Source organism: Pseudopodoces humilis, chromosome 3 (assembly GCF_049639895.1).
Source record: "Pseudopodoces humilis isolate 2021_Gansu_Grassland_sample_001 chromosome 3, ASM4963989v1, whole genome shotgun sequence".
Taxonomy (NCBI): domain Eukaryota; kingdom Metazoa; phylum Chordata; class Aves; order Passeriformes; family Paridae; genus Pseudopodoces; species Pseudopodoces humilis.
Window position 1 is genome coordinate 31,251,900 of NC_142202.1, and position 27,984 is coordinate 31,279,883.

At 42.7% G+C, this 27,984-nt stretch overlaps 1 protein-coding gene across 1 annotated transcript; it reads right to left on the reverse strand.

Moving 5' to 3' along the window:
• Positions 1-27,984, reverse strand: CMTR1 (cap methyltransferase 1). The gene is made up of 24 exons (XM_005530612.3): positions 27,629-27,984; positions 25,741-25,884; positions 22,334-22,476; positions 21,101-21,259; positions 20,640-20,732; positions 19,822-19,893; positions 18,480-18,574; positions 18,303-18,375; positions 17,907-18,105; positions 15,361-15,479; positions 15,006-15,102; positions 13,670-13,802; positions 12,562-12,741; positions 12,102-12,158; positions 11,081-11,138; positions 10,388-10,456; positions 10,094-10,225; positions 9,473-9,595; positions 8,673-8,764; positions 8,041-8,109; positions 6,592-6,639; positions 5,154-5,266; positions 4,542-4,650; positions 1-2,451 (listed from the first exon to the last, which is right to left on the reverse strand). The coding sequence occupies exons 2-24, from the start codon at positions 25,868-25,870 to the stop codon at positions 2,319-2,321; spliced, it is 2,496 nt and encodes an 831-aa protein (XP_005530669.1). The 5' UTR covers positions 25,871-25,884; positions 27,629-27,984; the 3' UTR covers positions 1-2,318.

The window sequence follows — 27,984 nt, forward strand, 5'->3', positions numbered from 1 at the left end:
TGTGAACTAAAGGGGCTGTATTGGTTATAGAACATGAAAGCATAGAAGTCAACACAAAATAATACAAAGCCTAATAACAATACATTGTGCAATTAACATACATATACACTCCCTTCAGCAAGACCTTCCTCACCCACCGTTCCCAACAAAATCCCTCAGTAGGGAAGCAAGTAGCTTGGTGGCTCATGCTTGCAGTCTTGAAGGGAGATTTAGAATCAAGGTTGAGTGCATCAAAAATAAAAATAAAAGCAAATTAAAATGAGGAACTAGAGACAACTGAGTAAACAAAGTATCCATTCATGAAAGCTAGCCTGCAGACTGACCAGGTTTTTTTGTACCCTCCAAGGTCTACACTGATCCTACTTCCTAGTCACTCTTCTAGCCCACAGTAGTCAAAGCTCTGAGCTGAGGACATAACACTCTGCAAAGGAGCCTGGCAGAGGGAGCAGCATGCTTTACTGGCACTGAAACAGCCTCAATGCAATCCACAGAGGTCCTTAGAACTCAAACTGATGGTTGGTTTAAAAAGCCAACTGTATACAGGCCTGGACACCAGGGGTTGAGGTACTTTATTGCCCCCTGGGAGAGATTCCCCCCCATTCCTCATGGAAGTGCCTTTGCCAAGACAAAGCTACCAATGACACACCTCTTTTTAGGGGGAAAGAGCCACCGTTTCTTTCGTACATGTCTTACCAAAGTTTGAGAGTGGAGAGTCTACAGATCAGCCAAGAGGATTGCAGTCCTTCAACTGCTTTGACAGACCTGTGTCTAAGTCAAAATTTCTGTTTTGCTGCACAGGCTTGTTCAAATCATTCATATGGATGTGGAGAAAAAGACACAGTCTAAACAACTGCTATAGATTCTAGAACTATAGCTTTCCTTAAGGCACAGTTCAGACAAACCCCTAAATCACTTTTCTCCCTACTTCCAATCTGTGTTTAAAAACAAGCCAAGAACAAAACACAAACAAACAAAAAAAACTAACAAAAAAACCCCAAAAACCCAAAATCAAAAAAGGGGACTATCTTGCTGCTTGTCCAAAAGCATTCAACTACGTGTTACCTTCTGACTTATGTGGAAGACTTGGCAAAGTACCATGGAAGTCAGAAGTAAAGGTAAAAGATGCAACAGAAGCCAACTTTGAGCCTGGCACAGGAGCGCATGGAGAAGTCTTGACACAAATGCCAAACTGAAAGCTTCTCAGCTCTGTGCCTTCACTTCAGATGCAGTTCCAGAGCCAAATGAGATACAGAGGATTTCAAAGCCACTCTGGTATTTTAAAGGGAAAGTCTAGTAACCTTTCCATTGCCACAGGGGACAAGGATTGCTTCTGATTAACCTGCATGGGTAAAGTCAAGATATCTTTCTATTAAAGTCCTAGGTCTTTTTAAAGTTAGAAATTCCCATCATTTCTTCCAGACACTTCAGCATCTTAGCTTTTCTGTGTCTTCCCTCCTACATCTATTTTCCTCCCTGAAGGTTTAGGTAATAATATTAAGTACCAAGAATCAAAACACCTTGGTCTCAGAAGTACCATGAAGCACATACACCAGCCATGGTACGTTTTCACAAATTAGTCCCAGACTGCTGGCTTGGCATCAGTCACTAACCTGGAGAGGGGAAATCCCTATCAAAGCAGCTTGCAGAGGTGTAAGCATATCAGATCTGTGCCACACCTGCATTGGCCTTTGTTCAACAGGGAACCATAGATAAGAATTGCCAGTGGCTAGCTGAGTGCCTTGATAAACAGAAGTGTTAGAGACACCAACAAGAATATATAACTTTTGCCCACAACTCACCAAAGACTTAACACTCGCCACTGTAGTCAAAGCCTTTGACAAGGCCAAGGAGACAGCTGCCAGGAGCAATGCAGGGCTGCTTCAATGTGCAATTGCCCAGCTCTCCCATCAAAACATCTCTACTCCTTCCCACATTGCAAGAGAAGCAGAAGCCTGAGGAGTTCTGGCATACACAGAGCTCCACAAACCCTGCTGAATGTTTGAACAGGAGCAAAGAAAGCTGTCAGCCCTTTGGCCTCATGCATGCAGTACATTAGGACAAAAGGACATTAGGCCTCCGCTCCAGGAGTCACCTTGGGTACTCTGGCACCAGGTGCTACCTGGGCTGTACGCTTATATACACTACCAGGGTAAAGCCTCATCCTGTGCCTTCTGCATACCACCCTCTGGTTCCTTCATCTCCAGGAAATCAACTCTGGAGAATACCAGGATAGAAGATGTGGAGCCTTCCCAGTACCATCAATCCCTGAAGAGTCCAAGCTGGGCTCAGCCCCTCCCTGCACCCTCAAGAGAGCAGGGTTAGGGGTAGTGTGCTTGGATGAAAGACAGGACAGTCTCCTTTGATAGCTTCTCTGGATCTTGTCTTTTTTGAGAGTCGTGCACTTTGACACCTTCCCCCCATTCCCAGAAGAGGCGGCTGTAATGGCAGACACTGTGGGCAGAGAGGAGAGCAAGATTAGTTTGGCAGGGAAGGGAGAATACTTCCATCCCAGTGTGAGACAGCTGCTCTTGCTGTGGGATTCACACAGAAATACTCAGAACGGGTGCCTTAGAAAAGACCAGTGCATTCATTTGTTCACCTTACAAACTCTTAGAGCCCTCAAAGTACAGCAACAGCCAAGTCAAAGAGATTTCCATGGAAACAAACTTGTTAATTCTAGCTTCACTCAAATTCAGTTCAGTATTTGCTGGAAGGAATCAGGTCACTAGGGAAAAACCCTACCTCCCCACAAGCTTCTCAGAGGATGAAATTGTCATTGCAGGCAATGGAAACACCTTAATGACGAATTTAGGAAGTTGCTGCCAGAAGTAGCAACCTAATCTCTCACCATCTACTATAATCAGTAACAGCTGTTCTATGGAGCTTTGCAAACAAACAGCACTTCCCACTGCACAAAAGCAGCTAGGATCATTCCCTCTTTCCCCTCATGTGAAATAACTGAGCCCTGCTTGGCTGCTGAGAGTTCTGGTCCTACAATGCCATCTCCCATTCCATTTCCATCCATCAAGCACAGCCCTCCCTCATTGCATCAACAGAGTCCCTGCCATAATGAAATCAGAGCTGCTAATTACTGCCAACACAGCAGCCTTTAGTTTTGTACAATTACTGATGCTTAATATTCATAGCTTATTTAGTGCTTCTGTTCTAACAAAGCAGTACTAGCACAGTGACAAGAGCACATGTCAGTGGCTAATTACAGACATATTAGTACACACTAACTACAATACATCCCTTCTGGAGTCCCACACAACCACTCCCTCCACCTCTTCAGTCATTCCTGTAGGTTCATGCTGGCCTATTTTAGAGTACATAGGCAGAACTAAACCCATCCTGACACACGGAGGGGGAAAAGCATCACGTGCCTCTCCTTTTAAGCCTGTTCTGCCATTCACCACATGAAGAAAGGATTAAGAATTCTTGGAAGTGCTGCTCTAAGACAGGTAAGGAGGTTCAAAGTGAGAACATCAGTAGTGCTATTTCATATCAAGTTCTCACTCAGAGGCACAGTCCTGGGTAATAGTGGTAGTGCAGAACATCTCTGCCCCGTACCCTTGAGGCATCAGACTCAGGATTTGGTGTACTTGAGTAATGCCCTCAGCTTAGTACTGACAGCAATGACAGGTTTGTCTTTACAAACTGTGGGTCTGCTGATAAGATGGAACTATCACTGAGAGGTAACAGAAACAATGGGATGGATACCACTGAAGGATGAAAGGAACACTGATGAAACACCATGAATTCTACAAGAGTTAAGAATTAAGAGGGGGGTTATGCACTGGGGGAGATCTCAGCTATCAAGCATTCTGGGAAGTCTGTACCTCTCAAGTAGGATAAAAAGGAGGCTGCGCCCTCCAAAAATTTGAGACCCCAATGGAATGCCCCATGGCCTCTCCCTTTATTCGAACAATGTAAAAGGACTCCTCTCTGTCTCCTTTTTGGACATAAACCTCTGGTGTCTGTGGATTAATTTTCCTGTAGTCAGTAGATACAGATGGTTTTCAGCAGCCACAATGTTAGTGACTGTCCAGTGACAAGCCACTCCATCCTTTTCCAAGGAGCCACTGTTTTTCTCTCTCACACTCTTTAAAAAAAGCTCCCATCTTCCTACAGATTATTCCAGAGCCTGGGCTAAATGAATTTTGAATTCGCTTTTAAATCAGCAACTTCCAACCAAACACGTTAAATACAGAGATGCAACAAACTACAGTTGCTGGGCTCAATTTCTACTTCCCCGCCTGTAGGAGGTTCAGTAACATGTAGTCTGCTGCAGACAGCAGAACAAAGTTGTGAGATATTTGTTATTCATAGCCATTAATTGCAAAATCCGTGATTCCACACCAGCAGTTTCCTGAAAGCCTGAGAAGATTGCCGGCTCCTGCAGCACGCCCTGCTGGTGACCAGCTGCACTTGCACTGCAAACCACTGCAAGGGTACAGCACTGTTGAGCTCCCTTCCAAACACCCAGGCACACACACACCTGCAGACATCTGTCCATAGCCTCCCCTCTAGCTCATACTCACTGAAAGGGTGCAATGGCTTCAGGAAGGAGGTTGTATGTTGATACGTTGGTCATTTTGTTGAAGAAGAATTTCTTCTTGAAGTTTTTGCTGTATGCCATTGTCCAGGGATCTAGCAAAAGGGTTACAGGGATCAGGTAGAAAATAAAAAGGAGGAAATAATCACAGAAGAAATACACATACAGTGCAAGTAGAGAGGAGGAATCTATAAGAATAATTGTGATCCTCCCTCCCTCCCTCTTCACTGAGAACAATCCCTTCTCCCTGCATTTAGAACTTTACATTTGAAACGGTATTTCCATGTCCTATTATTCTGGAAAACATCTTGATGATAAATTATTATCTCATGAAAAAAGAAGGTAATCAGTCATGTAAATAAATGAAATTACCCACATGATAGCTAATCAACCCACAACAGAAAAACCTATACATTAAAACACATTAAACCTTATCCAAATCCAAGCTACCCTCATTACATGCAAACACTTAATCTCTAGACATTGGAATATTGCCACTAATTTTTCACCAAGTTATAAGATGAGCAAGCCTGGTCAATACTTTTTACTAGGAGAGACCAAGAAAAGTTGAGAGGGAGTGGGGACTCTCTCTTCCTACCATTCATAGTCCGTACAATGTAGAGTCCTGTGGGCACAAAATGCCGGTCATCTCGGCCAGTGTAGGACAGCCGGGGCATTCCCCCTGAACTCTTGATGAGTTTCATCTCTAACCTAAATTTTGAGAGAATCACAGAATGACTAGGTTGCAAGAGACCTTCAAGATCATCAAGTCCAACCCATGCCCTAACACCTCAACTAAACCATGGCACTGAGTGCCACATCCAGTCTTTTTTTAAACACATCCAGGGATGGTGACTCCACCACCTCCCCAGGCAGACCATTCCAGTATTTTATCACTTTTTCCATGAAGAACTTTTTCCTAATGTCCAACCTAAATTTTCCTTGGTACAGCTTAAGGATGTGTCCTCTCATTCTGTCAGTTGCTGTCTGGTGAAGGAGACCGACACCCACCTGACTACAGCCACCTTTCAGGAAGTTGTAGAGAGTGATAAGGTCACCTCTGAGTTTCCTTTTCTCCAGACTAAACAACCCCAGCTCCCTCAGCTATTCCTCACAGGGCTTGTGTTCCAAGCCACTCACCACCCTTGTTGCTCTCCTCTGGACATGCTCAAACGTCTCAGTGTCCTTCCTAAACTAAGGGGCCCAGAACTGGACACAGTTCTGTGTCTGAGGGGCCCAGACACTGCCACAGTTGCGGCCTCACCAGTGCCAGGTACAGGGGAAGAATGACCTTCCTGCTCCTGCTGGCCACACTATTCCTGACACAGCCCAGGATGCCGTTGGCCTTCTTAGCCACCAGGGAACACTGCTGGCTCACGTTCAGCTGGCTGTCAACCAGTACCCCCAGGTCCCTTTTCATCTGGGCACTGTCCAGCCACACCATCCTCAGCCTATAATGTTGCAAGTGATAGTTGAAGTTGAGAAGGTAGTGGTAGAGTGTTTCTTCCTTTACTGTGCTTGTACCCATATCATACCACCTGCATCCCTTCTCCAGAGTGTCACAGTGAGAACTGACAGCACTGCACAGGACTGCATCAAATAATCTCATCCTGAAGAGTTGGGGTTTTTGCCTTCCCACACAGAATAAGAGAAACCAGTCTGACTTGTCTAGATCAGGCTGAAAATTGAGTGTTGTGGTAAAAAAACTGTGATGAGCTACCATAATAAATCCAAATTTCAGGTGTGAATTCTTGTCCTTTCAAGCCACTAAGAAGCAACTAATATTTCTGCAACCAAACTCAAACCCTGCTGCTACTCCAGCTATTATGAAGTGCATTGGCCACATCTGTGGCATTAGAATGCAGCAGAATGATGCTCTGAGTGAGTAGCATCTCAGGAACAGCAGCCACCACGAGGTCTAACAGCTCTTTCTCCATAACTCCACTAGCACAGATCAGAACATCCCTCCCGCTCCTGCGCACCAGTAACTGATAATCTCAGTGGGCCCTGACTTTTTATTTGCACCAATCACTTACCTCACAAAAATCTTGTCCATTTCTTCCAATCTGTACACTTCCTTCACTCTGGGAAAAAAAGAAAAAAGCATTATTTCAAAAAAGTTTAAACTGTTCTCTTCTTTTCTGCCCAGCTACAGGGAGCAGCCAAATGGTTGATTTTATACAGCATGAGGTAGTCAGGCTCAGCTGAGGTTCATCCTTCTCCTCTATCTTATGCTAAAGTGACTAGTTTTTCTTGGCTTGAGAAAACCCGACACATGCATGCTCATGGCTGGATTGCTGTAAGCAGCAGATAAATATCCTTGCTGCTAAGGAACCTGTGCATTTTTACCTCAGGTTGACTATACAGGAAAGTGAAAACAGTAAAAGTCAGGTGCTTTTGTTTTCCCATCAGATAAATTGACCAAGGTCAGTCCCAGGCAAGTTCTGGCCTCAGCACGCTGGCCTCACAGTAAAATTAAACAACCGGCTCTTCACCATTATTATCCTCAGATATAAAACAAACTTGTTAGTTATCCTGAGATAAACAGAGCTTTCTTTAAAATCAGTAAAGATTATTTTGAGTCCTTATTCTGTCATTACATCAAACTGGTTTTGTTGTTTTGAGACACAGAAAATCAGTAAGTTAAAAAAGCACTGTCTCTGATTGGACACCCCAACACCTCATTTCCCACATACTGCTACAAGTATCAGGCCTCAAAGAGCACAACACCAACATTTTAACACCTTTCCACAAAAGCAGCAAATGATCCCTCTACAATCCATTTTCTCAGCTCTCCTTCTCACTTCACCTGCAGCCTTCCCCAGCATTTTGGGCTCCTCCAATTATTACAACTGTTTGTCATTAGGCATAGATTCCACTCATTACCTTTCATTAAGCCATCAAGGAGAAGATCCTCCTTCCCTTCCTCCAGATTCTTTCATGATATTGCTGCACTTCAGCTTGTGAACGAGAAGCTGTTTTGTCCATAATACGTATCTGATGCCTTCATAGTGGTAGCTCTTATGCTATGCTGCAGTAGAATTAATGAAATGGAAGGCCAGGAGACAACCAAAGCTGAAGCCCCTTGTCAGGAATTTTCCTGGGGGTTGTAACTAAAGCCTTGTCCTCATAGATGCTGGTCAGTCCTGCATTTACTAACAGTCAGCATCACTGTACCACTGCTGACCCTTCAGGGCAGATAAGGACAGAATTCTTTGCAATGATTAAGTTCACTGGGTACTAGACCTACAGTCACACATTTGGAATCAACACCAGCCAATCCACCTATGATGAAAATGTGACTGTTTGATATGTGAAAGGAGGGCTCAACTTCTCCATTAACAATATTTACCTTAAATATATAAACAGCTTTTAGCCTCTTTCCAAAGAACATAACAGAACCATGAATTTCAGCCTGAAACCTTTCAGGTTTCAACATAATGACAGCAAAACAAGTGAGGCTGAGGGAAAGAGGCACCACTCACCGGATGGGGTTCATATCTGGCCGGCTTGGTTTAGAAACAGCTTTGACAAACTTCTCTGCCAGCCGAATCCTGAATGAACATAGAAACAGAGCCTAGCAATTTAATGAGGCCTTTGACACAGCAGGTAGGTAACAGCTTCAACAGAGTAGGTGATTAGACAACTCAGGACATGCACACTTCCTCCACTGCTAGCCAAATGGGTCTAGCAAGACTTCTTTTCACCCCACCCTCTGAATTCAAAGCCCAGTGATACTGCCTGCTATCCATTAGGAACGAGTGTCCATAGTTACTCTATAAGTCCACATGCTGTTGAACACTTATGTATTTATCAGGCTAGGAGGGACTCTGTGTCCCTGAGGAAGGAAACAGAGGGGCTTGTTCCTTCTCTCTCAGCTCATTTATACTCCCACAATGGTCAGTTTACCCCTGGATCACCCTACACTAAGAAAGAAGCTACAGCTACCCTCATACACAGAGAAGATACAGTTGGAAAAGCCTATATGTACTTCAGAGCAGCTTTATTCACAGTTCATCTTTATAGTAATGTTTCAGCTGAATGCTTTTTTGTCTAAACAGATTCCCAGTCACTCCTACACAAGTACAGAAAAAAGCTTCTCCAGACCCCTACATACCTCTGGTTGAAATGCTGCATTCGAACATCATTGCCATTCAGCACCAAGACATCAAGGATGTGGATGGCACTGATTTTTCGCTGGGCTTTCCCCTAAGGAGGGCAATACAGAGATTTATTATTCAGACTGTTAATATTTCAGCTTTAATTTATAGCCTGTTTTTTGACAGGACATATCTTCTAGCAAGAAGGCACCTTTCCAGATATTAGAAACACACGAATTCCCTGCTGCCCATTATACAAGAACATGGCATCCTCCAAGAACTGGTGCATTTCAAATACCCACTTCTGTCTTAGGGGTGGGAGAGAGGGTGGGACCACGGCTGCCATCACCAGCTATCTGTACCTTATCGGGTATCACAAAGCCCAGCACACTACAGTATCCTTGTCTAAGGTGCTAGAGGACAGGGAAACTCCCAGGCAGCTGGGATTTTTCACCTTACACTGTAAATACACCATGAGGATCTTCTCCCCATAGCCTGCAGTCACTACCGAGCAGTTATGTACCCCGAGAGCCACAGACACATGAAGTCATGGTGGCAATGTCATATGCAGCTCTACTTAGAAAAGCAACACATCAGGTCCAGAGTGTTTTCAAAACAATGTTGAAAGTTCATATTTCTAGCACTGGACAGAAAGAAGGAACTTAATCCAAAATAGTTACTCTAAAGATCATATACAAGAAAAAACCCTTGGACCTGACACAGATGGAACATTTTTTCTGCAGTATCTTACAGAGATTAGGTGAAACTGCTCTTCATATTTGCAGCAACATGGTAAGATAAGAGAGTAGGCTCCTACCTCTCCTTTCAGCTCATGAACAATCTCCACAGAGAGAAGAGTATCTCGTGGCAGCTCAGTTTTCAAATCCAGCTTTGTCCAGCGGTCTGACTGGCGACCACCCCAAGTGTAGATCTGTGATTTCTGTACGTAAAGACAGAATCAGATTCATCCAAGACCTTCTGAGGGCAGGGGTAGAAAAGAGACCTCTAATTGTAGAGCAACCCTCCAAGAATCTTTTTGTCCTAGGCTGTCACAGGCAGTTTCTTTGTCATAAGTTTTAAGGAAGAACATTAACCTCTACAGCAAAGGAACAAAAACACCTATTCTAATCTACCAGTGACTTTTTACACCCACACAAAGAACCAGAAATAGAACACCTTTAAAAGGGCAGTGAAGATAATTAGAGACACTAGCAGGAGTGCAGGTCTCTGTGTAGGCTGAGGTTACAGAAGCAGGGTTAATTAGTGTGAAAGGCAGTGACATCAGGAGAATGAAACATAAATAACTAGCAGTCTCCAGTACTGCTGATGAGGATTCTTTTGGGCCGTCAGGGACAGGAAAGGATGGGATGAAACTGCAAGGCAGAATAGTAGCATTAAAATGAATCAGAAAAACTTCTGGACTGTTCTTAGCACTTACCCCTAATCCCAAGAGAAACTTCTGTTCACTTCCAGACACCATACACCGGTAATCTAACACTTGGCGAATTTTCTCCAGTGTGCTGGAATTCAGAGGAGTGGGTTTGTAACTGAAGATATCAATGTCTGTGCCCTAAAGAGGAAAGTATGGGAAAGGCAAGATAGACACAATACACCAACAGGCAGGTAAACACAACTTCTACATGAAACAATAACCCAGGATTAGCTTCTTCATCTCCTAATTCCAATAAGAAAAAGTTATATTTGTTTGGAAGGACTCTAGTCAATGTCTCACCTGAATCAGCTCAAAGAACTTGGACTTGGGATCTGAAGATGAAGGAGCAATACGAGCCTGATCAGGAATCTGAAAACAAATCCATGTTATTCTTTGGCACATTCAGAGGATCATTTCTGGTTTCAAGATATGACAGAACATCCTGCCCCTAAAACTCCTACTCTTGGGATTTGAGATGAAGAAGAGATGTCATGTGGCAAATAAAGTATCTCACATGTTTTGCAAATTTAATGTAGGCATACCACACCTCACAGAAACCAACTGCACCTCCACAAAGATTTAGTCTAAACCTTTGATATCATGTATGTTTTGATGAAATACCCTTTCATCAAAGACATACCATCAGCCTGTGAAGCTAACTGCCATATCTATGGCCCCACTGCAGTCAAAAGCTTAGGAAACAGAAACTGCAGACAAAAACAAGACCTTTTAGAGAGCTCTGCTGCTTGGGATCCAGGTGCTGAGTTCACTCTGTGTACAATAAAATATTCTCAACTGCACAGAAGCCTGCTCAGTTAAACCGTATCAGAGACATCCTGTTTGATTACTTAAGAGCTTGAAGCAGTTTCTGACTTTCCCACAAGACAAGATATTAAACCGCTGTCTAGAAAGTCCTATCTTTACTGCAGTTCCACTCTTGTGTCACTGCAACAAGGACACCTTCACAATTTGCCTGCTTGACACCTTACTTACCCCCCATAGCTGGAGACACTCCTTCCGGATTTCAGCCTGCCGTGGCTCAACCAGTGTCCTAAAGACAGAACACTAAGACAGTGAAACCTCCTTGATCTTACAGCATTATATATCCCAGCCTTATAAAATTTGGAACTTTCAGCATTTGGCTTGGGAACAACAAACATGAACTGCTCCACAAAGGGTTGTATGAAAGAGGATGCTGCCTTCCCTCCCCACCCTCCAGTTCCTGTATTTAGATTTGTTTCATGGTCTGTACTACTGACTATCAGCTATCTCTTCATTCCATGAAAGTACCACTGGGTATAAATATTTTCAGTAAGTTATGTATTCATACAAACTTATGCTAATCTTCAAGAATTGGGTACACAGCCCTATTTAAGAATAATAGTGAAGTCCTGCTGAAGGCCATACAAAAAACAGTGTCAAGCTAGAATCAGCTCTAAGACAATTTCTAACTACCATATTCACTCAACTTTCTACCACATATTACACATATTCACATAGGTGAATGACACCTGAACAGAAAAGCTGTGGCAGGGAAACAATGCAATGGCTTTAGTTTTATGCAAGAAATTAATGTCAAGCTTTAGGTAATTCTAGGTCTATAACATAGATGTTTTGAATTGCCCCTGGAAAAATGAACAACTATGAACCACACTCAACTTGGATGGTTACTGTTGAATTGAACACGCCAGCTGCAAGTTACTTTTCTGTTTACATTCCCGCTAAGAAGTGGGCTCATTTATGGTAACTGGAAATCGTTCAATGCATGGAAGCCTTCTCAACAAGGGTGATAATAGACCATCAATTTTCAGGACGTCTCCAGCCACCCTCACATCTCTGCAAATAATTCAGGCAGAGACACAAACTGAGCTACCTAAAAGCACTTTTCACTTTCCTGCTTCCAAAGGCCAAGACAAATACTAACTCAAATCAACAACTTATTAAACAAGGGAAAAGCAATTCATTAATAGTAGGTTAATTCAGTCTTCACTAAAAGCCAGAAGAATATACTCACGTGTCTTGAACAAAGGCACGAATTTTGGCTAGTGCCTTTATCTGAACTCTGCAGTGGCTAAAATAGAAGAAAAGTTTTAGTCAGGGAGCAAATTAAATCACCACCAACATTCTTCTACCGTTCAAAACAAGAAAGATTGGCAGGAAAATAGGGGGAAGCTAGTCTGATTCACAGAGCAATGAGGGATCTTAGCCAACATGATTCAAACTGACAGGAAGATCACTGGAACAAATAAGGCACTTTTCTACACAGTACTCAGAGGCAAAACGGTCACTAACAGTAATACAGCATTTCTGTCTGCACAGAGTCCCCCTGCTCTGCTCAGCCACTTAAGAGAGCAAAAGCAGAGCAGTATGGCAGCATCAATAAGTACCTCCATGAGTGCAGGAAGTTACACCTGAAAGCCATGCTAAATTAATCTGCCTACAGCCAACAGCCCTCATCACCCATAGTAACTCACTTTTCATTGGATTGGACAATGTAATTGTAGAAATCCTGGTTGTCTTTGATCACATTCAGTGGGACGATAAGATTCACATCCAAGTCAGAATTACGCAGCTGGTTGAGTCTGATGTTCACTGTGAAGAGGTAACCTCGCACATCTTCAATCCCTGACTTCAGGCCTTTGCATACCACATACCTGCAGAGCAAGGCAGAGAGATCAGGTAGGCTCAGTCCTTTCACACACAACTTTCCAGCCACACTCCCATTATAAGGATAGTTTCCTAAATCTCAGGAACTCTTTCATCCTGGATATCCTTAAGAAGATGCAAACTCACTTATCATTGAGTCATCATACGTTTTCTCAGCTCTGGAAAGACAGGTAAATGCAATCCTATGTAAACCTCCCACAGATCTCCCTCAAGTAGCAAGTCAATTCTGCTAAACTTGACAGGTACAATGAAAACTCAGGTAATATCACAGAATCATAAAATGGCTTGGGTTGAAGATCATCCAGTACCTTCAAGTACTGGAAGGCCCCAGTTAGATCACCCATAAACGTTCTCTTTTCCAGGCTGAAGAATCCAAATTCTCAGCCTTTCCTCATAGGAAATGTGCTCCATCATTAAAATCATGTTGGTGTTCCTCCTCTGGACTTGCTCCAACAGGTCCATGTCCTTGTGCTTGGGACCCCAGAGCTGGATGCAGCACTGCAGGTAGGGTCTCACCAGATCAGAGTAGCAGGGCACAGTCCCCTCCCCTCATCCTGCTGGCCACGTTGCTTTGCATGCAGCACAGGATGCAATTGGCTTTCTGGGCTCTGAGCACACAGTGCCAGCTCATGTCCAACCTCTCATATATCCTCTGGCTTCACTGAAACCATAGTTGTTCCATGCAAAACAAGATTTGTTACATATCCAGTTCCAGTTTCCTTCCCATAAGTATAATTTTGCAAATACCATCTTTACCTTGTCCATAATTTGCCAAACATCTAAAATGTTTCCTCTTCCAAGACAGCTGCTAATTGAGGCAGGTCACAAAGCTTCCATTAGGCTTACCCAAATCCATCTATCACTGTATTTGGAGGATTATTTTCTTTAGTAGACCCTCATACTCAAGCATCTCACCTCTCCGAGTTAGCAGGGCGGCTTGTCACAGGTTTAAAGATGCAAACTCTCTCAAAGCAGCAATATAGCAGATAAACAAGACCCACACTGAATGGTGTAAACAGGTCAAAGGTTTTGCAGACAAAATGTCCTCCTGGAAAAAAAAGAGTAAGTACACTGATGCCAGCAGATTATAAGAAAACAAGAAGGTACTGAGCACTGCAATCTTTCCACAGAACTAGTAACAGGGTTTTCGTGCAATTAAACAGCATCCAGAACACAGTATGAAGTGGGCCAGCAAGGCAGCAAGAAACATCTTCCCTAACTCTCTGAAGCAAAGAGAGAAAAGCATTTCCTTGCCAAGATTCTAGTCTCTATGTAGGCTATCTCACAAGCAAACCTTTTATTTCCACCCCATCCTTCCCTTCCATGCCCAGACTGTGCCCTATGGCATGGCAGCATGCTATCCCAAATCCTCCAGGGAAGAGGAGCCTTGATATATGCAACGAGGAACCTCAGACTAGAGAAGACTAATAGCTGTTACCTAAACAGAACAACTTGCCATCCAGAGAGAAAAGAGTCTTTGTTGCCCCTTCAAACAAGATTTCAGATTTCCCCAAGCAAAAAACTGGTGTTTTTACAGAACTATCATCTACCCATGTAGGAAAGACTTAAAGAAGGCTGCCCCTTTTATATCACATTTGAGACTACTCCTTAGTAGATCATTGCCTCAGGTTCTCCTAAACATAGGGCACAAGATAAAAACAATAATTTTGTTACCATTTGTCTTCTATATCAGTGCCAATGGCTAACTAAACTCAGTGGAAGACAGAAGCCATCAGAATCAACACAGTGTAAGGTCCATCATTTAGCAATAATGAGGTCCAGCTAAGACAGGGTAAGGCATCATGTGTTCTTACCACACAGATGGCAGATTTAGAGGAGAAAAGCCTTCAGAAGCTAGAGGAAAGGAAGAACTGGATAAACACCACTCTGTTCCAATCAGCTGGGATATTGAGGAAGATGGTCTAGCTAGTGCCATAAAACTCAGACTGTCCAGTTATCACACTGCATGACCTTACCCCAAGACAGCTACATAACCTAACAAATTAAGTGCTTTAAATTAATGCATTTTAGCTCATGCTTTTAGTTAAAAGCAAAATAGACACAGATTAGCTTACTTTTCTGACCAGATCTCTTAGCTTTGTGACAACCATCCCAGGACTTAGGCGTTCAGATTCAATTCTGTTCAACTCACGGCAGAGCAGACTTCAAGGAACCAATAAAAACTACACAGAACATTCCTCAGTGCCACCCACACCTTAGAGAAGGAGGAAGATTAATGGACAAAATGTACCTGTTCGCACAATGGACAGTGCTGTAAGGAATTGGCAAAGCATGAGTTGTTTGCTTAGGATTTCTTGCAGATTCTCCTGACCCTCCACTGAGAAACCCTGCAAAGTGCATAGCATATGACTAGTATCTCCACAAATCTGTTGGTCAAGCAAAGGATTCTGAGTAACTAAATCATGGAATCATGATAATTTCTGTTTCTTTAAGATAAAGAAATCAACACCAGGAATTTTAATGGCAAGGCTTGTAGAATTTCACATTGTAGTTACAGATACATGTCAAACACCCTATTGTATGCAGACAAGGTGTCAGTTTTGTCAGTATTTTTTTAGTGCAGGAAGAAAAAGAAATTAACCAACCCCATCAGCCATTAAGAAATGCACTCCCTTGTGATCAGTATTGTCCAACACAAAATTCTGAAAAGCAGTAATATTCTCTGATCGAGTGATGTCTCCGTCTCCATCAATCCCACCCTCTCCTAAGGAAAAAAAGGAGACAATCAATAACACATTTGCAAGTACAAACAAAAAATCAGTATGTACAGATGATTTATTGTATTCAATCAACATTTAGTCAGAAATTACAAAGACCTTGATAGGCAAATAAACATTAACAAACTCCTTTGTTCACCACCAAAGATGCTTTTTAATTCAGAAAAATTATTCAGATTGAGTGATTGGGCTGAAACAAAACCATGCAATAACCATGCTCAAATGGCGATGTACATTAGCCTCAGCAAAAGACAAATGAAGTCTAAGTGACAACATAATATTCTCATCCAAGAAGGAATGGCACACAGCTGAACCTGCTGAAAATGTAAAATTCAACCTCACTGCACAACTCACCTGTTAAAAACATGTTATTACAGACAGGGCAAAATTCTTTATATTGTACATTTGTAACCTTCTACTAAGAATTCAAAGAAACATAATAGTATATTTTCAAACACGGTGTAATTTGGGCTTTAAAAAAGCAACCCCCCAAAAATATTGTGAAGAAATTTATAAAGAGTGTAGGGAAAGAGACAGAGTAGGTTTGTGCACAAATACTCTTACAGTTGTTTTTTTTTTATGGCTCTTGTAAAAGAGAGCTACATTTTCCCCCAGCTGGTGTTTTAGAAAGCTGACCGAAGGTGTATTCTACACCTCACTAGCTATGCCTTAAGGAAGCCTGAACTTCTGTATGGTATTAGTCCCTGTCAATCTTCTACTACAGATTCTATTACCTCAACTGGAGGACTAGAAAGCAGAAGAGATCAGGATGCATGACATGGTTTTGATAACTGAACTCCTCACCAACCATCCTGTCAACAAGTGAAGTGATACTGGAATTTGTTACCATTCCTCACAACAGAAGTATCATGGCAGGCTACTTCCTTCCCATCAGTGGAAGAGAGTCTATGCACACCTCACTAGATTTTATAGCATAACAGAAAGGGATCAAGAAAATTAATCAAAATGAGTGGGGTATTAATCTCCTCCTCTCTGTAATACCAGTTTGCCGTGAACTATGAAGATCCAAACACTGTAACCAGTAGAGCAATGTGTTTATCTACCTTGCTGCCCTTGCCATGAACCTTCACTTTAACTAAGATCTAATCCTTAAGTGCTACTAACCATTCTCTAAGAGCTCATAGTCAGGTGTCAAGAGTGGCAGTCAACAAGAGTCAGTGGTGGAGATAAGAAAAAACACACAAGGCACAACAACAGAAATGCAAATCCTCTGCTCTATAAGACAGTCACCTTCCAGTTTCTTTTATATAGTCTGAAATATGAAACACAAATACTAGCAGTCCTCGGATTTCCCCTCCTAGTCCTAAAGGCAAGGCAGATAAAGGGCTCAAACACATCATCAAGATTAACAAGTTACAATGCATAAAATGAGACACAGCAATTGTCTGTGTACACCTGTTTAGTCTGTCTCAAAGCAAGGTAAAACATGTTAACAAACCTCCTTGGATTAAGCAGCTCATTTAGTCACAATGATTCAGATACAGCCTCCAGCCCAAATCTGTTTTATTTCGCTTTAAGAGCCCACAATCACTTATCAGAGCACGGCTAGGAAGGTCTGATACAGAAACATGCTGACAGTCAGGCAAATGAGGCTTCTATCTCTAGCTCTGCTAATAGACACATGGGGAGGCTGGAGCACCTCTCCCATGAGGATAGATTGAGAACACTGAGGCTGTTTAGCCTAAAGAAAAGAAGACTCTAGGGAGCCTAGGCACTCTTCAAAGTGGGCTACAGGAAAGATGGGAAGGGACTTTTTATCAGGGAGTATAGTGATAGAATAATGCATAATGGCTTTAAACTGAAAGAGGGTATGTTTAAAATAGACATTAACAAGAAATTCTTTACTGAGAGTGATGACTCATTGGGATGCATTGCCCAGACAAGTTGTGGATGCCCAGTCTCTGTTCACGGCCAGCCTGGAAGGGGCTTTGAGCAATCTGGTCTCATGGAAGGTGTCCCTGTTCACAGCAGGGGGTTGGCGCTAGATGATGTTTAAAGTGCCTTCCAAACCACACAATTCTGTAAGTCATCTCATTCACAGTGTTTCATGCTGAGATCAGTGATGTGAGAAAAACATTGCCAAGCAATCTTTAAGCACTGTATAATGTTCAGATAAGTACTCAAGTATCAACTGCTACAATGAAATATGTTCCCAGGCCAGAATGGTAATAAATGCAAATGACTTGAAAAAATGAAAATAACTTACCAGAAAAATGATTTTATATGCAAGCTCACCAATATCAACCCTTTTCTCCAATGACAGCCCCCTTCTGCCTTGCAAAATAGTTCCCTAGGCTTTTCCTAGATCCCCCTGCTCGTATCAATACCAGCCCTGCCACTAATACAAAGACTGTAGCATAAGCAAAAATATGCTACATGGGTACACTACATACCATAATAAGGTTCAAAGAGCTCACTGGAACCAGAATAGAAGTCCTCCAGTTTAAAATCATTCGGTCCTTTCAAGGTCATGCCAAATCCTTTTGCATGCCACTTCCGCCTCCACAAGACATATTCAGAGAAGCCTCCGGGACCAGCACACACATCAGCAAAGTAGAGCAGTTCTGCATCATACTCTTTTATCAAAGGCACCTGCAAAAGGAAACTGAGGGAGTTCTACTGACCTGTAACGGCTCCCATTTGTCAAACCACATGCACCATAAACTACACCGCTCAGAGGAAACTTTCAAGGACCTGTTTTCTCAGCTAGTATCCTAAAAATTCTCCTTTCTTCCCACCTTCCACATTCTCTGAGAAAGTACTGCTGCTGGAAAGTTAGAGGCACTCACCCCTTGGTAGTCCTTAGGGTTTGTAAACATGTAGTCAAAGACATGGTCCATATTTGCCATCTTCATTGCAGCCCTGTGAACACACAAATGGGGCATTGTGAAGTTTCATCCTTGGCTCCCACAGCTGAAAATGGACATACATGGGAAAGGGGCTACACTACCAAACATTCTACAAACCTGTTGAGAAAGAAAGCTCCGCGGATCATCTCATAGGGGTTAGACCTTGTTCGGGCTCTACGCATTTCTTCTCCATCCAGTTCATCAAATACACTCTGCACAAACAGAAGCAAAGTTCAGCTGGACCTGGCACAGGCTGAAGGAATAGGTAGGCATCATTTCCCATCTCCTTGCTTCTCTCTCCTTAGACAGCAAAATCCATGCAGGATTTGGTTCACCAATAAAAGTTTTTCTGTCTCATAATGATATTTGCTCTTCTTCTAAACCATCTCAGCTCTTAAGCAAATTTAATAATAATGACAAATTCTGTACTGACAGTTCCAGAGCCTCAAAAGCAGTCCTACCCTACAGTATTTCTTTCACATATATACACACACACACACACACTACTGCAGTATACAAGGGCATGATAAGATCTAGGAGGGAAGACTGAACAGACAAGAAAAGAAAGGGAGCTCATTTCCTTTGCTTGTTCAAGCTTTTAGCCTTTCAGTCAGACTAAAGGTGGGGTGACTGCTTTCTATCATCTCCCCACTGGTTTTGGCTGGGGTAGGGTTAGTTTGTTTCATAGTAGCTAGTTCTGAGATACATTCTGGATTCATGATGGAAACAGTGTTGATAACATAGAGCTGTTTTCGTTACTTCTGAGCAGTGTTTGAACAGCATGAGGTCCTTTTCTGCTTCTCATACCACCCTGCCAGCAAGTAGGCTGGGAATGCACTCTTGCAGAGTTTGGAGGGGGCACAGCGGGACAAATGACCCCAGCTGTCCAAACCGATTTCCATACCATACCCCATCATGCTCAGCATATAAAGCTGGGGGAAGAAGGAGGAAGCCAAGGACATTCAGAGTTATGGTTTTTGTCTTCCCAAGTAACCCTTGCATGTGATGGAGCCCTGCTCTCCTGGAGATAGATGGCTGAACACCTGCTTGCCCATGGCAAGTAGTGAATGAATTCCTTGTTTTGCTTTCCTTCCATTTTTTAAGGCTTTTTTTAAGTAAGGCTTTTGCTTTACTTATTAAATTGCCTTTATCTCAACCTACAACTTTTCTTCACTTTTACCATGGTCTCCCCAGTCCACTCCTTGAGGGAGTGGGCAAGCAGCTGCAAAGAGCTTAGTTGCCAGGTGGAGTTAAACCAAGACAATCTCTTAGAAGGCTGAGGTTCAAAACAGGCTGCTGAACAGATAGTAAAAAACAGGATGCTAGGTCATCCCAGTGACATCGAGGTGACAAAGGACATTCTGAGCTCTTGTCAATTACCTAACTACTCAAGCCTCTATAATTATTTATTTCACTTGCTTCCCCAAAATTTTAGTTCCTCTCTAAAAAGGGGACTCACCTTGCACTGCAGGACATTACGCAAAAGCTCTTCATTACAGAACTCTGTTTCATCTTCAATCATCAACTTCCTCTGCAACAGGACAAGAGCACAGAGAGCAATTAGCAAGCATGATATTGTCATTTCAGAATGCAGCCAATAATGAACCAATAACAGATGAAGGCTGCCAATCACATACTAGGCTGTTTCAGCAAAAGCATGGCAATTAAGCTGAGGAATTTTCTCCCCTGTTAGGCATCTTGAGACCACATATGAAATACTGTATCCAGTTTGGCACTCTCTAGTACAGGAACACACATACTTACAACAAAAGCAGCAAAAGGGCCACCAAAATGACAAAGGGTGAAAAAGCACCTGATGTATGAGAAAAAGCTGAGAACAGTCAGAAGACAAAAAGGGAGATCCTGTGGCTGTACCTAACAATGGGACAAGTCCCTAACAGGAGACAGAAAAGACTGAGCTAGGCTCCTGGAGATGTACAGTGACGTGACAAGAAACAATGGACTAAAGCTACATAGAAAATGCCAATTAGCCATAAGTAAATTTTCTTTTGTCAACTGGGTTGTCAAACACTGAAAAGATGTCCAAACAGGCTGTAAAATTTCCATATTTGAAAATACTCAAAACTCCATTAAACAAGGCCTGGAGCAACCTGATCAGATCTAGCTGGGTCTGCTTTAAGCAGGAAGCTAAACTAGCAACCTCAAGAGGCTGCTCACAGTCTATGCTATTCTACAGCTATTTGACATGGCAACTGTCCCAGGCTGAGTACTTCTGTTTTGTCTTAGGCTGATAAGTACAAAGATATAAAAAATTACCTTCCCCACAGTCATCCACTCCTTCAGCTCCTGGGCATCTGGGATCTCCGTGGTAAACTCAGGGCACCAGTCCACCTTCTCATAGGCACTAGGCTGCAAACAGAAGTCATGGGAAGAGCCAAATAAAAACTAATTGCTTCCCAGAAGTTTGACTCCCAATGCTAGCATAAGGGGTTATGCCATGACTTTAGTGCCAAGTGTAGAGTTTTTTCTTCCTGTACTAAAACACATCTTAAAACACAACCCCAAATACCTCCACCACAAGAAACACCTTCACCACATTCCCCTTTACTAGATTCTGATAATCAAAGCAAAACAGAAGTCTAGTACTCAAAGTACAGTTTAGAGGCACTGAAAAAGAGACAGCTGCCAAGAAAAACCACACTTGTTTTTCACATTCTTTCTCCCAGTTTTTGCTGAACACAACAAGAGAAATGGGACTTAAAACAGAAAGTACTTACCTCTGGCTCATCCTGCCAATCAATATTGAGCTCCCCTTCAAATCCTTTGAGGGTCAGGCCAAAGCCTCTCCTTCCTTTTTGATTTGAGGCCTCAACAATATCCTTCCTGCCTTGGCCGTATTTTCCCAGACCTTCTCCTTCCCGGAAGCCCATCTTGGCCTATAAAGGGAGCACAGGGAGCACTCTGAGGCAAGTGGACTTGAGTTTATGTACTACTGCTAAGGTCAAACAGTAGCGGGTAAAATGGCAGATCACCCTTAAATCAGTGAGCATTTATAATCTCAATTGTAGCTTTCAGGACTTTCAAGTGAGTTCACTGAGGCAGGACACAAAAAAACTAGATCTGAAGAATGATGTTTGAGATGACAACAAATTACAAAAGGTTCAGTAATACAGGAACAGCCTGCCCGGAGAGAAAAGTAGTGAGGAGCCTGGAGCCATTCATCACAGGGTTCAGTAAGCATAGATGGTTCATTGCGGATGCTAACTCTGAAACAGAGAGCTTGTGAAACTGCAGGCCATATAGCTTCTCAGTCTTGCCTGAGAAGCTAGCCCGGGAATTCATAAGGAGGATTCAAAACAATCCTCAAAGACAGAAAACAGCCTTGCAGGTGTTGTTGTCTGTCCCTTGCTTTCTTTGCAGGAGAAAGTCAGGGGGTAGTGTGCACCACTGACCAATGATGGTAATGTAGTAGTTTACTAACCAATAAGAGTTTCCTTTCTGTACTTTCCACGTATCAGTCTATAAAACAAACCTGAAGTAATAAACTACGAGACATTCTCCTAGTCTATGTCGCTCTTCTCACCGTTCCTAATAGAGCGACAGTTCATAAAAAAAAAAGAGTTGGTGTAGGAAATAATTCATGTTGTGATGATATTCTTTGTTGTGAACATGCATTCACATGCATTTCAAGTATCAGTTAAAACTTCACATAAAACTCAGAGGAGGAATGCAAGACACTGGTCCTGAAACACATACACAACCCTTAGGTTAAAAGAACTATGTTCATTATCTTCTAGTTTTTCAGTTTTCTCTCAGTAAATTTTAGCAGAAAGAGAACAATAACAAAAAGCAGGAATGCAGTCAATTTCATGTGTGTACAAGACAGTAAGGAAATAAAAGACAGAGAACCCTGCTACAAAGAGGATCAGAATAAAAGTATTTTTAATAATAAACTGGTCTTTCCACTTCATCAGTTCTTAATATTTTGGTCCAAAACTATTTTGACCTACCATAAGCTTTTGGGAGACACTGTTATACATTGAGTAACGAGATGAAGTACCCTCCACAAGAGAGTCTTGTTTGAACTCATTGCTGAAGACTGGTCTTTTTTCATCACTCTCACTGTCAGACCCACTGGTGCTACTGCAAGACTCTGAAACCAAATGAAAAAGTGAGAATGAAAATAAAAATAGAAGAAAGACATCTCAGTAATCACATTAGAACACATTAAATTCATTAAATCCTCTGAACACACACACAGAGGACACTTCAACATCTCAGATGTGTTACAGGAAGCATGCAGGTGTAATGTAACTAAGTGTTGGTTGCACAGGGCATGTTATCTTCCCTGTTGCCTCAGGGACACATACAGCCTCTCTGATCCCATGGATTCCAGGCCCTACAAAGGGCTGGGCAAACCCTTGCCAGCAGAGCACCACAGCATGACCACAATAGTACTGTGGTGTTCCTGACCTTTGCAATGATCCTGAGGAACTGAGAAGGTCCACAGGGATTCTCTCCTGAGAACAGTGACAATTACACCTTGATGAATGTATGAATTTTCTTCCATATCGTACCTAACTACAAGTGTAAATCCATCCCTGACTTAGCCAAAAACTGACATCAAGCACACAGGCATCTACCAAATAGCCAATACTGCAGAAAGGAGAGAAAGTTAAATTTATTTTACTTCAGTTTTATTCCCACTATCCAGTTAAAAAGCAAGGATCCTCAAGTTTACTACAGCAAATGAGTGTTTTTCACCTCTAGCATTCACTGATGCATACAAACTCAAGTGAAAGATAAGGTCAGAAGACACCAATCTTTTTAAAAATACCTTGAGAGAGGTTTGAGGAAGAACTTAATCAAGTCAGTGGTTCATTTAAGGTAGTAAGTATCAACACATACAGCAAGCACTCAAAATAAACCTTTCTCACCAGAACCTAGTGCACCAGAACCTTCATGGGCACCAAATAATGAAGCTCTGTCTATGCCTAGTTCCACCTTGGGATCTACTAGTTGGTAAGAACCTAGGCCTGTATGAGCTGTATAGTCCTCACTGCTGCTCTCCAGCTGGGAGATGCCCAAACCTACTCACTCCAGGCATGATGTAACTGGGATCTGGGCAGGAATCATGGTAGTCTCACTTTTCTCAGCCTGCTCTGTATCAGCTGGGTGCCAAGGGAGGCCCTGCAACCCAATGACTCCTTCTGTTTTTCCTGGGGTAATATCACTATAAGGATGAAGCAGTGGCACAAGTTTCTTACTACAGCTAATTCATACAACCTACAGAAGAAGCAGTCCACAGCAAGCACAGCCATGCTCTCTGTTGGCCCTCTGTCTCCTGAGCTTCTCTGTTTGCTGAGTGCTAGAAATCATTTTGTGCTGCTTTGTACAACTAGGGGAAGTTGAACTACAAAAGTTGCCCTGACATGAAACAGAAGATTGCTCGCAGAGTTGATCTTTTTCTGTTTATCTCTTAAGAAGGAATAATTTAGCTCCACAGAAGTGTTAAAAAAACCCCAAAAGATATTATAATACTTAAAAAGAAGGACTGAACTTTTCTTACATTTGTCTAATTTAAGAAAAAACACAGACTATTTCTCTCTCAACTCACAGATCTCTGTATTTTCCTGTTCTGGGAAACTGAGCATCAGTGAAGTAACAGGAAACAACTGAAAAATCAGCAAAAAAAGGCCATTACAAGAAAGTGAAGTAAAAATGAAAGTCACCACAGTAAAATATACAACTGTAGTTAAAACCCTTTCCATGTGTCCTCAGTGTTTGTTGCTGAGCAATCAGCTTTTAAGATTCAGGACTTGTGTCCCCACATAACTACTACACTAGAGTTCTACAGTATCAACATTTGAGGCTTCCAGCTCCAGACAAGAAAGACTGATTCAACCTGTGTTGCAACATTCTATACCCATCTTGATTTTCAATTATCTATCACACAAGATATATTTGTCTCTTTCACAGAGCTTTCAGATAAGAACACACAAAGGATTTTTGCTTTAGGGTCAGCTACTGCTTTCTGCTTCTTTGTTACACAGCTTCAGTTAACTTTGCTAACTGCTTTTGAGCTGTGTCTTTTCTAGAGACTCATGAAGTGCCTTAAACACAATTACCCACTGCATACATTTCAATGGAGTCCCTTTACAACTCTTCTAGTTTTTAAGATTTGCTAAGCCATGCTCAGCTGAGATTAAATCTCACACCACTTCTTTCTCCAACCTCCCTTCTTTCATTAGAAACCACAATGAGTGTAATAAGACTACTACACAATTATCTCTACCCAAAATATTGTCTTTGAACTATATAAATTTGTTACTTAAACACTAAGGCTCACAGCCTATTTTGACTCATATGAATTCAATAATCAAAAGGGGGGAAAAATGAAAAAAACATCAGTTTGAATTTTTTAGCTCAGCCCTGAGTGCACAGAGCATTCCCTACCCCAGCTCTCATATTCTGCACCTCTGGCCTCCTCACTCACCTTGGGCCTTGTCAGACAGATATACACAGCCAGGTATACCCTGCAACTACAGCTATTCCCAAACCAGCCCACTCATCTTCCACACACACACCCTTCCATTTTCACAAGGGAAGGCTTCTTTATGTATTCAGGCACTTGAACACTTCATGACCAGGAGAAATCCTAAGACTGATGTAGCAGGCATGACAGTCAGGCAACCTGAGAGAGTTTAAAGCGTCCCACATGAGCAATACCAATTATGTAGGTCATGTGCTTCGTCTGCGGTATATCCCAACTCCAGCCTAGAAAGCACACTCCAAGAAAAAGTAGGCAATTATTCAACTCTGAAATAGATCTACTTTCTGAAAAGAAACACCTGTGAGCTCTCACAACTCTGCTCTCCCCTGGAAAAATCACACTGAGCCAGCATAAGAGACAGTCCTGCAAAGTAGAGATCCCAACCAACTGGCCCCTTTGTATTCATCTCAATTTCTCCCATCTGCAGAAATGTGATAAGACTACTGATTTTTTTCTTCCTTTTTAAACAAAAATATGATTATGATGCTTTTCTATGGCATAACACCCACAACACCTCAGTACTGAGAGCTTCCAAACCAGAAATAACTGCTGAGACTGAAAAAATCAATATGACAAGAATGTTTAGAGCTTTGGATCATGCACATGTCAACTACCTCAAATTAAATTTTCTACATCTGAATTCATACAATTCCCAGATGAAAAGGTTTACCTAACATTTTAAAAAACCTTAAATGAATTCACACCAATCCAAGGTTGTGAAAAGAAATAATGTAGCTTTTTTCCCTAATGAGAGAGCATACCCTTGAAATTCAGGCTATGAATTAGGACTTAGGAGATGTGGTTCAATTCCTGGTAATTATTTTATATCCCCTGCAGCAGCACATTCCAGATCTCCAACCTTACCTTGAGTAGTATGATTACTAAATTGATTTTCATCATCTGAAGTAGAACTCAGGGTTAATCCCAAGTCCTCCAGCCTCTTCTTCTGCTTATTTTGGGGGCTGCTAAATTCGGGTTCTGTCCTTCTCTTCATGTTTTCCCAAAATGCTAAAAGAAGAAGATCACACTTGGCAAACATTAAGCAAGTTAACCTTCTGTAATGCACATCAGCATGGTGGCATAGATCATGTTAAGCTGTTAACTCATGTTAAGTATTAGGCTTCTCAACTTAAATGTCTTTAGGTAACAGTCTTAGCTTCTTTTGAACCGCCTTTTTAAACACCTAGTCTAACTAATCAAACAGGAAACTGATATGGAAATTTCCCTATAACTGATGAATTTCAAATCACTTCTACAACCTACTTATCCCCAAATGCAAGTAGATTAAGTCAACCCAGATATAGACACTTAGATAATTTAAATATATGACAGTTCATTACTACTACTGAGTCAAAGGTTCATTTTATCCAACCAGACTGAAAAAATGTCAGCTCAATCTAATGGAGAATATGCAAGGTAGAACCAATTTCTCATGAAACTCCAAATGACTCTGACCTCACTTCTGCAAATCTTAATTCATAAAGGAGCTTTTATGCATGACTTTTGTAACAGAATTTTATTAAATATGTGTGTGCGGTTGTATTTTTCACCAGGAATCACTGGCAAGATATCCTTGCCACAGCTTCTGCATGTGGCTGATAATTTTGCATAAACCCAGAGAAAGGCCTACTGCCTAAGACAGAGTTAATAAAAGCCAGCTTGGAAGGCTTGCAGAAGACAAGAAGCAAGGAAAGGGAAAGCAGGTAAAAATGTAAAGGGAAAAATGCTTAACACACCAGTTAAAACCTCCCTGCTACTAGAAAGAAGAAAAAAAAAAGAAACTGAACCCTGATTAGTGCTTATTATTCCATATAGGATTGTTGGATTATAAAAGATGTCCCAGGTCACCAATTCAAACCTTTGGTTACCAAACTTATTTTCACAAACACATACAAGGCAGCTTAAGGCCAAATCCTTTCTTTATGCCCACAACTCTGACTGCAAAATGATCCCACAAGCTCACTGCACTATGGCTAAGAAATCTTCTCCCTTCCACCAGAAATTCTATTACAGACAACTCACCTTTATCTGCTCTTGCTTCAGTTGGGGGTTTTGGGAGTTTTTTTTCCCCTTGTTTATCTCTAACAAACCAGCCATTTTCTATTTTTTCTGAGAGAGCTTAATGAGGGACCAACACACTCTCAGCTCACCCCTACCAGCTCCCTATTGAGACATACACCATCCAAACCCCCCTAAGGGTGCCTCAGCGCTCCTGCCTTCCCAACAAATTTCAAACTATGCAAAATTAGGTGCAAGTTAGGGACATCCAATCCCTCAGGAGCCCCTCAGCTGTGAGGGAAAGCCCTTCCACATCTCCACAGCCCCCTTGCACCGAACCACCGGTCTCTCACAGAATCGTTCCAATCTCAAGTTAAAAAAGACCTCTGAAGTTATCAGGTCCAACCCGTGACTGAACACCACCATGGGCACTAGACCGTGGCACTGAGTGCCATGTCCAGTCTTTCCTTGGACACCTCCAGGGATGGTGACTCCACCATCTCTCCGGGTAGCACATTCCAATGTCGAAATACCCTTTCTGTAGAGGAATTTCTCCAGCTGTCCAGCCTACACCTCCCCGGGCGCAGCCTGAGGCTGTGTCCTCTTGTCCTGGTTGCCCGGGAGAAGGGGCCGATCCCCTCCTGGCTACACCTTCCCTTCAGGTGGTTGTAGAGAACGATATGATCTCCCCTGAGCCTCATCTTCTCCAGGCTAAACACCCGCAGCCCCCTCAGCCGATCCTCACAGAACTTACCCTCCAGATCCTTGACCAGCTTCGCTGCCCTTCTCTGCCTCTCACACCTGTCGCACCACCCGCCGCACAGTCCTCGGTCCCAGAGGCCGAGCCGAGACCCCCCCCGCAGGCGGAGGGCGGGCGGCGGGCAGACGGCGGGAGCAGCCGGCGGCCGCACCCCACCCTGACCCACACACGACCGGGGTCGCCGGACAGCGCCGTGCTGGAGCGGGTAGCACTCACGGCGTAAGCGGGGCAGGCGGGTGGCCGCGTCCGGCTCCGAAGGGCTCCGGCTCCGAAGGGCTCGGGCTCCCAGGGCGCGGCGAGGGCAAGACGCGAGCCCACGGCCGCCGCTTTCGTTTCCCCGCTCCGACGCA

Coding starts and splice junctions, on each gene's coding strand:
- CMTR1 (XM_005530612.3), bottom strand. CDS start 25,870: ATGAAGAGAAGGACAGAACCCGAATTTAGCAGCCCCCAAAATAAGCAG. Junction 18,376..18,479: donor GGAGCTTTCTTTCTCAACAG/GTTTGTAGAATG, acceptor GTGTGTTCACAG/GGCTGCAATGAAGATGGCAA. Junction 9,596..10,093: donor AGTTTCTCTTGGGATTAGGG/GTAAGTGCTAAG, acceptor CTTTACGTACAG/AAATCACAGATCTACACTTG.